The sequence below is a fragment of the Micromys minutus genome, assembly GCF_963924665.1.
Source record: "Micromys minutus genome assembly, chromosome: 4".
Classification (NCBI taxonomy): Eukaryota; Metazoa; Chordata; class Mammalia; order Rodentia; family Muridae; genus Micromys; species Micromys minutus.
In genome coordinates this window covers 26,009,065-26,022,886 of record NC_137973.1, presented here as the reverse complement: position 1 = coordinate 26,022,886, position 13,822 = coordinate 26,009,065, and the positions used below count along the sequence as shown (strand labels likewise).

At 56.6% G+C, this 13,822-nt stretch overlaps 1 protein-coding gene across 6 annotated transcripts in view; it reads left to right on the top strand.

Moving 5' to 3' along the window:
- Positions 1-13,822, top strand: part of ZBTB7B (zinc finger and BTB domain containing 7B) — a 15,526-nt gene extending 1,704 nt beyond the window's left edge. For 3 of the 6 annotated variants that reach the window (XM_080915423.1, XM_080915422.1, XM_080915426.1), the window contains 2 exons: positions 9,993-11,158; positions 11,525-13,822. In XM_080915423.1, the coding sequence (XP_080771549.1) occupies positions 9,999-11,158; positions 11,525-11,993 (1,629 nt within the window). In that variant the 5' untranslated portion in view covers positions 9,993-9,998 and the 3' untranslated portion in view covers positions 11,994-13,822. Of the gene's footprint in view, positions 1-4,348; positions 4,480-5,550; positions 5,869-9,992; positions 11,159-11,524 lie in introns of those variants that run through there. The other 3 variants (XM_080915425.1, XM_080915424.1, XM_080915427.1) reach the window with 3 other exon arrangements.

Here is a 13,822-nt window from a genome sequence, read left to right as displayed (position 1 = left end):
GATAGGAACTCTCTGTTCCCTTAGGGCAGTGTGTGTTTTGGTGGGGGGGCGCTAAGGCCTGGAGGATTATTGTGTTGCGTATTGCTACCCCACACACACCAACTGGTTTGGTCACCCCTGTACCCTCCTGGCACTGTTTATGGAGCTGGCATGGAGTGGACATTAGATTGGGAGGAGATACTGGGCAGAAGAAGTATTGTGCTGGGCAGGAGAAGGGCATATTTCTGACTTGGTTTGGATGGTAGTTAGTGTTCCTCCTTCGTGGTAACTGGGGAGAAGGACAGGGGGCTCCCCCTGGAGCAGCTGATGAAACAAGGAGAAATCTCTGCCAGTGCCTCCTGTCCCTGGCCCCCGGGACCCCAGCTCCCCCAGCGTGCCTGTTACATGGTTGCTGTAGGCACGCTGTTGCCTGCTGACACCCCCAGACACTGTCCCCCTCCCTTGGGTACCACCATCCCCAGCCTGGGGGGGTCAGGAAGGGGTTAATACCATCCGAAAGGGGCTCTTGGGAAGAAAGCAAGCAGTGCCCACTAGGCTCAGGTGTCAAGGAGACAGACCTGCTCTAATGGGGCTCTCACTTCTACTCAGTCCAGGTGCTACAGCCCCGGTGTCTGGGAGACAGGTGCTGTCCTCTTCCCCCTTCCCCATGGTGCCCCCTGGCACCCACCGCCCCCAGCTCCTCCTTGGCCTAGTGCCTGCCCCAGGAGGGCGCGGCGGGCAGCGGGGGCTGGGCTAACAATGCACCATCGGGCCCTTTGTGTGCTTGCACTTGGCACCCTGGGGAAGAGTGGGGGAGGGGACCCAGCAGGCATGGGGGGGGTGGAGCACCTCTGGGGTGGGGACAGTGAAGGCTTGGGGAGAGGAGCTGAGAGTGAAAACAGGTGGGGAGGAAAGGGAAGTAGGTCAGATAGAGTGCTAGCCCCCCATTCCCAGCCAAGGCTAAGATGAATGGGATCCTGAATGGCAAGGTGTTGGTACCTGAGGCCCAGCCCATGAGTGGACATTTGGGGGCCAGACCTTACTAGGCCAGCAGACTGCTCTGGTGGAGGAGGAAAGGCTCTTCTTTTGATGGCTGAGAGAGAGGCCCAGTTCTTTTGGCCCAAGGCCAAAGACCTAAGATGGGAGTAAATGGGCTCCAGGCAGGGCAGTGCCCTCTGATAGAAGCCTCTGGGCCTGCTTCAGGGCTTCCTGCCTCCAGCCTGCTTGGCTCTCTGACCTTCCTGAGAGTTAAGACAGCCTTGCCACCAGGCCTTGGGGTTTGTGCCTGTTCTGGCCTAGGGCTAAAAAGGAGGGTGGGGGCAGAAGGTGGAGACAGGCAGATGGATAGGACCCTGGCATGGGTGTGCCCGCTCTGTCCTCCCCCCCCCCCCTTCTGAGTAAACTCGTGAGTAAACTTGACGTTTTGCCCGGACAGTTTGAAGTTGTCTTGCCGCCCCCCTCCAGTTCTGCCAACACACAAGTGTTCAGGTGCCAACACGGGCATGGGGGACTGAGAAGAAGGGATAGAATAACCGATCCACCATCAAGAACTACAGGGGTCAAGGAAGACCCCATTACTACCATCACCTAGCCAAGCTAAGGTCTTGGCAATAACCTTGTGGCCTGTCAGCATTTGTCACAGAACTTCAGGAACCCCAGAAAAAGTGTTCTAAAGTAGGTCTGTTACCCATTTCTGACCTCCATCTCCACCAGGGAAAGACACCCAGCTGCCATCTGGCTTCCTGAGATGCCATATCTTTTATGTTCACAGGCCCCTAGTCCACGTACCTTTAGCAAATGCCTCAGTGAGACCAAAGAAGGCTTCCCTCTTTCTGGCTCACAGCCTGGGATGGGTAGGAAGCAGGTGACATGGTGGCCCTTTAACCGTCTCTGCCTTGCCCTTGCCTTGACTTCACATATGGACCTAACCCCACACATGGCCCCCTCTGCTGTGTTCACCATCAGACTGAGCCCTTCCTTGCCCCAAACTCTTTCTCTGCCTTTTAGCTTTCCTTAGCACCTTCAGACGTTCCTGACCTGCAAATGCCTATATACCACGTCCAGACTTTGAGGGAACCTTTGGCAAAAGATGGCAAACAAAGGGAGCCAGTCACGCCCCCCTCCCCACATACATTAATTGGATAGCACTTAGCATCACGAATTCCTCCTCTACCTTTGCAGGTCACCAAAATGGTAGGACACATGCCTTCCCAGTCTCTGCCACGCCTCAGAGTGGGGCTCCCCCAAGACCTTGCTTTCGACTTCATGTCTCTGGCTTCAATTTCCTTCCTGTTTCCACTCCCCCCCCCCGCCCCCCAGCTCCTCCCCAACCATATACCCCTTTCAACAGACATCCTCTCCTCCTTCCTTCCTCCTTTCTTTCCTCTTTGCCTGGAGTAAGGGGGTCTTCTCTTCCCACCATGTACCTACTAACCTTAACCTGTCTGTCTTTTCTTAGTGTTCCGTTTATTGAGGTATGACCAATCTTTCTCTTAACCTACCAGCTAAGCTCTTGGGAAGAGAAGAACCCAGGGCTTATTTAAGGGAACTACAACTCCCAGGGTATATGCAAAGCAGTTGTGGTGCACACTGGGAGTTGTAGTCCTTGAGCTCTCAGTTTGACCAAGTCTAAGAGTGTTTCTGGGTAAGGGTCAGTACTGAAGTGGGTTGCAGTAGAGACCCTCAGTATTCTTCATACTTTGTTCTTGCTACGGCATTCCCATATGACACCATGTATTGATACCCATCTCTCATTGCTGAGACATACCCATCCTCACCTTAGGATGAGCCCCACCCAAGAGATGCCCACACCCTGCCCTGATGCCCCTGACAGGGGGAACGAGGGGCCCCATGAACTCCTTCCCTGCCTCCTGCCCTCCAGGCTAGTTCCCTCCCTTTATGGGGATCAAAGGGCAGGGAGCAGCCCCACCCTACTCCCTTCCAGGCTATAGGCATTAGACTGGGGCTCCTAGGAATTGCAGGGACTTTGGTGCCTAAGCATTTGTAAGGGGAATGCTGGGAGATTGGCACCTGGTGACAGGAGAGACACTGGTCCCCACCTTGGGGCGTGGATCCTTCAGTAACTGCTCTTAGGCCTATCCATTCTCTGTATCAGCTCTAAGCAATATGCTTCCTCTTAAGGAGGTGGCTTAAGGACAGGGTCTTGGGGCTTATCGATAGGACCTCAGGGGCCTGGGCCCGCCTGCCTGGCACCAAGGCACAGAAATGACCCTCCCCCACCCCAGGCCCACAGTTGGCATAGGGCATTGCGAGCAGGGGGTAGGAGGGAGAGGCGGGCAGGACTGCCAGCATCCTGGTGGGTAGCTGCCAGCCAGGCCGGGAGCCGGTGAGGAGCAGCAGGCCAAGGGCACTGAGCCAGCAGCTGTTGGGGGTAGCAGGGAGGGGGTGTCTTCAGGGACATTTCTGTGATTCTCTCTGAACCTAGCAGGGTGGCCTACTGTTTGGAGGATATTGGGGTACCTTTCATTCCAAGAATAAAATCCCAGGGGTTTCATGACATTTTGTGACCCACCCTGTTCATCTCAGAGCTTTCCTGAGTGCCCCCTGAGGCCCAGGCGGGTCCCACCCAACCAGCCAGGGTAGCAGTAGCTTGCGCAAGGGGTGGAGCGAGGAGCTTCCCAGCAGATGCCCCCTCCCAGCTCCTTCCTCTTTCGGTGCCTACAGCTCCCCCAATATGTCTACCCCTCCTCAACCAGCTCTGTCCCCCTGGTCACTGGGGTCTGGCATGAGTGCTGCCCCCTGGCCTGGTTGGCAGGGCTGGCGCCCTGGTGAGGAACTGTGGTATGTGAGTGGGTTTGGGGTGAGGTTATGAGGAGGGCGGGTGCCGCCTTGCCCAGCCCCTGAGGGCCCCAGCCTGGTACAAGGTGAAGAGAATCCGGACAGCTCCCAGGACGAGGCCAGAGCTTACTAGGGTCTGGAGGGTCTCTTTATGTTCCCCTAATCTCACATGCCCTGAGGGGCTGGGACCTAGGCACCTGTCACCCCTGGCACTGACTGTCCAGAGTTCCCCTCCTCCCAATTTGGCCAAGGCTGTCTCTTCTGTCCCCTCCCCTCCCTTCTTCCTTCTCCTGGTCCCACCTCCAACAACCTCTCCCATTGCTCCTCCTCACCTCTGTCCTCCTGGACTGGGCCGCCTACCTTTCCTACCCCTCACCTTTTTCCCCTTTTAGGACTGAGTAAGGACAGGCGGAGGTGGGGACAGCTGAGGCTTGGGCACTGCAGGCAGAGACTCTGGGCCCTCTCCCACGCTGCCAGTCCTTCTGTAACCCCTCCCTCCAAGCTGGGGGGAGGGGGACAGCACCCAGAGGGTTAAGGCTGTAGGGGGAGGGGCTGGGCCAGGTCGTGGGCGGCCCCTTTGAAGGAGGGAGCTGGAGTGGGGAACAGTCACCCTAACCCCCCAAGTTATCCCTCCTCCACCCCTCCCAACGTGCTGCCCCCAGGGGCCAGGAGGAGTTGTCGGCAAGGCCCCTCAGCGTTCAGGTGAGTAGGCCCAGCTCTGGCTCAGGAGGTCAGGCCCCAGGGGAGGCTCGGAGGCCTAGAATTGGCCAAGGGTTAGAGGAGGACTGAAAAACAGGCTAGGAAGAGGGTGCCCAGATTTCATTGGAGGCTTTAGGGAACAGAGGAGCTGAGGTGCTGGAATGTGGGGAAGCTTCAGAGTCTAAGGGATCCAAGAGGACCAAGAAAGGCAGAGAGGAAAGGTCCTACGGAAGCTGTGCTTGCTGGGCCAGACTAGGAGGTTGGACGAGCTGGCAGGGAGCTGGGCTCCGGGGACCCGGATGGGGTGTCTTCTGGGGCTTGGGGGGCTCAGGTTTCTGCCTGCGGCTAAGCGGGTGTGGGGTTACCAGCCAGCTTGGTTACCCAGCCAAAGGCATGGCTGGGGGGAGGGGGGTACAAGGTAGACCCTGGCACTTTGTACAGTCTCCTTAGTCCTAAGGAGAGCTGGTACTGCCCAGTCAGACTGCTGGGCACCCTGATGACCAGGGTCTGTCCAAGCCAATAGTTACCTGGCTCCGGGTGGGCACTCCAGGGAAAGCCCAGTAGCCTCGGGGCTGGAAATTCTGACGGGCAGAGAGGCACTCACTATCCCCCTTACCCCACATCCGCTCCCTGCACACCCCACCTCTGCCACCTCTTCTCCAAGTGGCTCCCAAGTTTTGGTCCTCTGCTTCCTCCAAAAGGGCAGGTATGGGTACCCAAAACTCAGCCATCTCTTCATAAGACCAGGCCTTGCAGAACAAATCCCAGTCTTGATTCTGTTTCTCTGGCCTCTCTACTCCACACAGGCGTAGAGGGATGCTTGCAGCCTGGTAAATGTTAGGCTCAGGGGAAGCTTCTGTGAAGGAAGAAATGGGAAGAGGGGGAGAAACCCTGTGTGGTGATGCTTTCTTGTGGGAGACCTGGGGACAGGCATGGTAGAGAAGTCATGCTGGAAAACCCGTAAGGGCTAAGGAAGGGAACCAAGGTTCAATCTTGTGCTGGGAAGACAAGGCCCACTGGAAGGTAGGAAAGGGTCAGAAAGGAGAAGAGACGTCCTAGCTAAAGCCCAGAAGTAAGGGGCAGCAGATGAGCTGGGGTTCCCAGAGGTGGTGAGGTGAGGTTGGAAAAGCGGTGCCCCGTTCCTTTCTCCGCCATCTTTATCTTGTTCCATTCTCCCTGATGTGCTAAAGAGCTGTGTGCTAGAGCTGATGCTACAGAAAGAAAACACAAAGGGAACAGTTGCCCCGACCCTCAGTCTGGAGCCCCTGCACCAGGATCAGGGGACTTGTTGGAAGCTTAACCCCCACGGCACCGGGAAGAAGCTGGCTCCCCTCGCCTCCTTCCCCCTTCGTGGCTTGCGGTCTCTCTTCCCCGCCTCGGCCCCCAGGAAGTGTGAGTGTTGGGGGTGGTGAGGTTAGGAGGGGGGAAGCGTCACTTGGGGGATGGGGAAGGCTTGTAGAAGTTTAGAGGGTACCTGTCTTTGGCATCCCTGGGCCCAGGACCTGTCTTTTGGCCCCCTCTGTGACAGCTCTTCCGATTCTAGTGACATGTGGGTTAGCCACCTTCACCTGCCTGCAACTGGGCAGTTCAGATAACTGTGGTTCTTTGGCCCCAGAAGTCTTGAGAGAGGATGGAGGAAACCAAAGGCTATGGATTCCTGGGTCTCTGAGGGCTCTGGATTGGCTGTCCAATTTCCCTACCCTCTGGTCCAGCCACAGGCCAAAGCCTTAGCTTCGTGCAAACTGGGTTCCGGAAAAAAAAAAAAAAAAAAAAAAAACAGGAAGAGAACCTGAGGCTGGAGCTGGGGTAGGGGGTGGGGGCAGAAAGGAGAAAGAAGGGGGAGGGGTGACCAGCTCAGGCACCAGGAGCATTGGGCAGTGCCTTGGGCCTCAGTCATCCCTAGCAGGAAGGTGTTTCAGCCTCCTAGCTGCTGCTCCAGAAAAAGCTGAGCCAGGCACCTCTTGGGCTCTCTGGCAGAGCTGGGAGAAGGGGCCTTGGAATGGGGGTGGGGGTGCTCTGTGCACCCACATCTATTTTCTACGCCACTAATCCTGCTTCTGCTGGCTCCCCCACACACACTAAGCCTCATTCCCTAATCCCCAAGGTGGGGAGAAGGGGGGGCAGCTTTACTCAGCTGCCCCACTCAGGGCCTCCTATGCCTGCCCTTATCTGGTTCAGGCCAGCAGGGTTGGCTCTTGAGCCCCTCGGGCCTAGTGTGGAAGCTGCCTTAGGTCAGCACCTGGAAGATTCTAGTTGCCTTTGTCTCTCTAAGTCAGCCAGGTCCTCCAGCTTTTGGTGTTTTGATGGTAGACACACTCTGGCAGGTGCCTTTAGGCACTTATGATAGGTGAGCAGGACTCTCACCACTGTCACCCTGAGTTTTCCCCCACCAAAGATGGTGCAGGCTTGACACAGGGCCCGGTTTCAAGAAAGCTGCCCACTGGCTTGGCCGGTCTAGCAGGCCTGGCATGAGGGGAGCCTAGGGGGGTGGTGTCGAGAAAGAGGGGAGTGATGGGGCGGGGCCCCCAGTTCTTTCCCCTACCAGGCAAACAGACCAAACAGACCTTGCCTGGTTCCCTGGCATAGCTGCCCCCCTAACTACCACACACACCCATGCCCACAAGGTCTTAGCAAGAGGGGGCATGCCAGGCTGGGTGGGGATGGGTTGCCTACATGGGGCGTCAGGGGACTGAGCCCTCTGGGATACAGTTGTGGGAAGGGTGCCCAAGGTGGGGTGGGCATACTGGCACCAGTGCCCCACCCTGGCAGAAAGAAGGGGAGGCCTCCACCCCACCAACTCCTCCCATATGATAGGGTTAGGAGTGCCCCCTTGGCCTGGTTGGCACTAACATAGTTCCAGGTGGCACCTCAGTTGGTATAGGTGCCAGGGTTAGGGGATTTCCCAGAACACCCTCTCCTACCCTGTATGCCATCTGCCTCTCTAGTTCTTCCTCGATACCTTGTGGCCATAGGCATTGGATTTGGGCCTAAGGAGTTAAAACACCCACCCTTGCCCAAGCCCTGTGTGAGTTGGTGAACGACTCTGAGCCAATCAGCCAATCGGTATGGCACACACCTGCCGAACCAAGTTGCCACAGAGATCAGCCCTGGGGTGGGAGAAAGGAGGCAGGTTTACCAACGGGAATGGGTGGAGTAGGGAGGGAAGGAGGGTGAAGGATAGGATGAGCCACGTGCCTCCAGGTACCCAGCCAGTGGGGTACAAGGATAGCTCCCCTTGTATCCATTAGGATGAACATGTGCTTGGACCCTGGAGGGTGCCCACTACTGCTGCCCACCTGATTTTTATTTGTCCTTCAGTCCTGGGGCCGTTTGCCTCATGCCGCATGTAAAGTACAGGGGGAGGACTCCCAGACTGCCTGGTCCCCCAGTGGTTTGGGAACTTAAAATGGGGACAGGTGAGATCTAAGGATTCCCAGGTGTGGCTTCCCGACCATTGGGCACTCTTCTGTGCTCACACGTGTTCTGGCTTGTGAAGATGGCCAGCAGGTGAGCCACTGTAACAGCGTCGTGTCCTAAAGAGGAAATATGTAGCCCCTGACTTACACCCTCGTCTCCCAAAACTCCTTCCCATAGATGGCCAGGGTTGCTCAGCCGGACTTACCTTAAGGATTATCTGGACTAGCCTTTAATACTACTGTGGTGGATAGGCCTCTGGAAGGAAATGACTTGTCCAAGGTCAAGTAACTCCCTAGTAACCTGGCTCCCTCAGGGTACATTCAGGGAGGGAAGAGGCAGACCTGTCTCCTAGTAGTTTTCTCAGCTGAGGCTGTATGTGTGTTGGAATCTGCCCCGAGGCCAGACTACTGACTGAGCCCCTACTGTGTGTGTTAAAGCATTATGCCACACCTGGCCTGATTTACCCCTCACCACAACCCCTGGAGTCAGCTGGAATTATCCAGTGTTACAGATGAGGAAAGAGGCTCAGAGATAAAATCACTTGCTTAAGATCCATGGAGCTAAGAATTCAAACTCAAACCTGGCTGACTCCAGAGCCCAGAGTTGTTAGCATCAGGACTGATGGGCTGAGCCTTCACAGTTGTGCTTCCCAAACCTGGGTTTGTTTTTGTATTGTGTTTTCGGTTGGTTGGGTGAGTGGTTGGTTGGTTGGTTTTGTTTTTTGTTTGAGAGAGGGTCTCCTGACATAGCCACGGTTGCCCTGGAATTTAACAATGTAGACCAGACTGACCTTGAACTCGGAGATCCGCCTGCCTCTACCTCCCAAGTGCTGGGATTTAAGGCATGTGCCACTATGCCTGGTGTTCCCAACCCCTTCCTGTGAATCAGGAAAGGATAGGCCATACCAGGAACTGAGCCCCTACTGTGTGTTAGGCTCTGGGCCATACCCGGCTGCCTTTACTAGTTCAAGGTCATTCAGCTAGGTCACTCCGCAATCCTTTCCCACTGGGTCCCTGTGGCGGATGGCTGGCTGGGTCCTGCAGGAAGTGATTCTAAGGTGGGCTTGTGGTCTCTGGAGAGGAGAGGTTCCCTGGAATGGAGAGGGAGGGAGGGAGGGAGAGAGAGAGAGAGAGAGAGAGAGAGAGAGAGAGAGAGAGAGTGTGAGAGAGAGAGAGTACGGAGGGGAGGGGTGAGTCTTAGCTTTTTTGACTGTGATGCTTATCTGTGGGGGTGCAGGAAGTACCTGCCCCAGCATGGGGTAGCTGTTCCTTGGCCCTTGAGGGAGGGAGGATGTGGGGAGTGGGGATCTTGAAGGAAAGATGAACTTTTGGTGGCTAGGGGAATGTAGCTTGGGGAGGGGCATGGGGGGAAGAGGGTGGCTCCTTTTGTTTGTTGGGTTGTACTATACTTGTGACAGAACCCAGCCAGGCCTGACCTCTACCAGAGTTATGGGGAGGCTCCAACCCATACCATTATTCATTTTTTAGACAAGCTTGGGTCTTTGAGTCAGTTCTTCTTGAAGCCTAAACCAGGACTCCGTATCTTGTCTGCCCGGCCAGTGCTCCTAGAGAGATGGGGGTCTGGGATGGTGAGATGGAGTTTGTCTAGAAAGTGATAGGACTGCAGAAGTAGGCTACAGCAGTGAGGGTCAGGAGGGTGGCCTGGGTCTGCTGACTCGGAATGACCCTGCTCTCTTGGCACTTCACCTGGGAAGCCAGTTGCTTCATCTTCGAACCGCAGTTTCCTTGTGCATGGCATGGTGTAGTCACATTTGGGAGGACAAGGGATACCGACAAGCAAAGTACTTAGAAGCGTGTCTTGAAGCATGCGGCCCGCCTTCAGTTAGCCAACACTGAAAAGGGCTCCCCAGGCCCCTGTACCAAAAAGATTTGTTTATTTTTATACATGTGAATACACTGTAGCTGTCAGACACACCAGAAGGGAGCATCAGGTCCCATCACAGATGGTTGTGAGCCACCATGTGGTTGCTGGGAACTGAACTCAGACCCTCTGGAAGAGCAGTCAGTGCTCTAACCACTGAGCCATCTCTTTATCCCAGAATAAGTTCTCCTAACCTCACCCTCTGCTTGCCCCTGCAGGAGAAGATGGGGAGCCCTGAGGACGACCTGATTGGGATTCCCTTCCCAGACCACAGCAGTGAGCTCCTGAGCTGCCTGAATGAACAACGTCAGCTGGGCCATCTGTGCGACCTCACCATCAGGACGCAGGGTCTCGAGTACCGTACCCACAGGGCCGTGCTGGCTGCCTGCAGCCACTACTTCAAGAAGCTTTTTACAGAGGGGGGAGGGGGGACGGTGATGGGAACAGGGGGTGGTGGGACAGCCCCTGGAGGAGCAGGGGCCGGTGTGTGTGAGCTGGACTTTGTAGGGCCAGAGGCGCTAGGTGCCCTGCTGGAGTTTGCCTACACAGCCACACTAACTACCAGCAGCGCTAACATGCCGGCTGTACTCCAAGCTGCTCGGCTGCTGGAAATCCCGTGTGTCATCGCCGCTTGCATGGAGATTCTACAAGGCAGTGGGCTAGAAGCCCCCAGCCCAGATGAGGATGACTGTGAGCGAGCCCGACAGTACCTGGAGGCCTTCGCCACTGCCACCACCACAGCCTCAACCTCAGGAATGCCCAATGGTGAAGACAGCCCTCCACAGGTGCCCCTCCTGCCGCCGCCGCCACCTCGACCTGTTGCCCGCCGCAGCCGCAAACCCCGAAAAGCTTTTCTTCAAACCAAAGGGGCCCGAGCAAACCATCTGGTCCCCGAGGCTCCCACAGTGCTCACCCATCCCTTGACCTACGAAGAAGAAGAGATGGTTGGTAGAGTAGGCAACAGTGGGGGCAGTGGGCTTGGAGACAGCTATAGTCCTCCCACAGGTGCTGCCTCGCCCGCTGAGGGGCCCCTGAACTATGAAGCCTTTGAAGGTGAGGAAGAAGAGGAGGAGATGGTCTATCCCCCAGCCTATGGGCTAGCACAGGGTAATGAACCATCGCTGTCACCAGAGGAGCTGGGCTCAGATGACGATCCTATCGATCCTGACCTGATGGCTTACCTAAGTTCGCTGCACCAGGATGCCCTGGCACCAGGCCTGGATGGCCAAGACAAGCTGGTGCGTAAACGCCGTTCACAGATGCCTCAAGAGTGCCCAGTCTGTCACAAGATAATCCATGGGGCAGGCAAACTGCCTCGACACATGAGGACCCATACTGGTGAGAAGCCCTTTGCCTGTGAGGTCTGCGGCGTCCGCTTCACCAGGTGAGTACCGGGTGGGGACGTCCCAGCATGGGCTGAGGGTGGCTATGAGACCTGGGTGAAAGCAGATGACTCTAGTAGGGGCCAACTCTCTGGTGGGTTCCTAGAACGCAGTGGGAGGCCAAAAGAGGCAAGCAAGGGCATGGTCGGGAATGGTCTAGTGCCCAAGAAGATTGAATTGGAGGCAGAGGAGCTCATGGTACCAGGGCCTATTGAGCTAAGGGCCAGTCAAAAAGGGTCTCCTGGGGCAGAGGGGACCACAAACAGCAATGAGGAACAAGACTGGGTCAAGGCCTGGGGGCGTGGCCAGGATGGGCTGGGGATCCTGCCCTGCATCCTGATTGTCTCCCCTCCCCCTGCTCGTACTAGGAATGACAAGCTGAAGATACACATGCGGAAGCACACAGGAGAACGTCCCTACTCGTGCCCACACTGCCCAGCCCGCTTCCTGCATAGCTACGACCTCAAGAACCACATGCACCTGCACACTGGGGACCGGCCCTATGAATGCCACCTGTGCCACAAGGCTTTCGCCAAGGAGGACCACCTACAACGCCATCTCAAGGGTCAGAACTGCCTGGAGGTGCGCACCCGAAGACGCCGGAAGGATGATGCGCCACCTCACTACCCGTCACCTTCGACCGCCACCTCGTCCCCTGCTGGCCTCGACCTCTCCAATGGCCACTTGGACACCTTCCGCCTCTCTCTGGCTCGATTCTGGGAGCAGTCGGCCACCACGGGACCCCCAGTCACTACACAAGGGCCCCTTGAGGAGGAGGAGGAGGAGGAAGGGACATCTACCACACCACAGGCTGAAGGTGCCATGAAGCCCTCTTAAAAGAGGGATGAATGGCCAGGCTGGAACAGCACAAGGCCTGGGATGCCATGCCAAGCAATGGGGAGCACATAAAACAAGTGGTATTGGGGTCAGGGATGCTGAACGTTGTTGGCATCAAAATCTAGCCCCCTTTCCCCCAGAGCCTTCATTCCAATTCCAAGCAGAGGTTTTGGGGCACAAGCTCTCTAAATTGGGGTAATCACCCAAGGACTTAAACATGAATATGTGTGTGTGTGTGTGTGTGTGTATCTATGTAGATAGATATACACACACACACACACACACACACACACAGTAAATGTGGAGTCCCTGTCCCCAGCCACTACTGGGGAATTGAAGCAATAATCTATCTCTGATTTGTAGGGTCCCACTTCGGCTATGCGGGTTTCTAGGAGGCTGGGGCTTGGGACCAAAGCCTTGCTCTACTCCCATGCCCCCTGGGTTTTGGCTGTGTGAGGGGGTGGACTGCCCCTCCCTTCCGAGACCCCTCCTTCCTGGTTTCTGTTCCTTTTTCCTGACCATAAATTATGCAAAGGGGGGTGGCAAAGGAAGGGTAAGAGGGGGAAACAAGGTGGAGGCTTGAAAGCCTGGGGTGGCGGGAGACTGGGCCTGTAAGGACGGAGCCATCCCAGTCCCCCTCCACCCAGTTCCAACGCTGAGTCATGCATGGGGTCCTGGAGAAGAGGAGGGCAGGGTGGCCTGATTGGCTCGCCCACCCCTGGGGGTAGCAGGAGGGCTCCGCCCAGCTAAGGGAGCTCTCCACCTCTCCCCTCCCGCGTCCTGGGGCAGGGAATGTCTTGTTCCTGGCGCTCCCTCCCTGGGGCCAGAGGGCAGGGCGGGCCGGGCGTCTTACCCTTTTCTCCTCCCTACCTCCCCGCCCAGGTGCAAGCTGGAGCCGCCTCTGCTGCTTACTGCCCCTGACTCACGCCGCCCCCGGCTGGCTGGCGCTGGGTGTGGGATGGGGTGAGGGGTTGAGGTAGCCTTATGGGGAGCGGGCACGCTAGCACCATCTGGTGGCCATGCCCTGTAAGGGCGAGCGCCCCCCAGCGACCACTTTTAGTGAGCTAGCGTCACACCCAGCTATCCTTGGCTTGTGAGCGGGTGCCCCCTTGCCAACATGGTGGCTAGGCAACTCACTTGCCCCTGGGGAAAGTGAGTTGCAGAGCAGACCTAGGGGAAAGGGAGCCTTTCCTCAGACCTTGCCTGGCACTCTTAGGACTGAGTCCACCCCCTCTTCTGTACATAGCCTCTTCTGATGTTCTTGTTGAAATCCAATTTCACATTTTTAACTATCAATTTTCCTGGGGGTGGGGAAGAATCTTCACCTCATCCCTTCCTCGCTGGGTGCTGGACCCCCAATGCGACCTGGGCTCTACCTTGCACTATTTACCCCTTTGGCCTGGTGGCCCTTCCCCCTCCTGGAAAGGGGCAGGTTCAAGGGTCCGGTGCTCTCCTCTCCCCATGCACCTCCATGCCCATTTGCACAGCTGCCCAGGTACCCCCAACAGTGGGGAGGGGTCACACAGGGAGGGGTGGCGGGACCAGTCCCTGTATCTATTTAAAAAGTGATGTAATATATTAGGAGGGAGGTCAGGTGCCCTGGGCCTCATCTTAGCATTTCAGGTGATAGGAGAGCCCGGGGCTGGAGAAACCTGGGCCTTAGTCCCAGAGAGTGGGGACAATGGCCTCCACTCTCTATTTCTCTCCTTGTGGCTTTCCCACTCAGTGCCTTAGTGGGGGAAAGCATTCCCCCCTCCCTTTCCCTACATCTACCCTGCCCCCTGCCTCGGGTGTAAGTGACAGGAAAAATAATAATAATTTAAGATTTA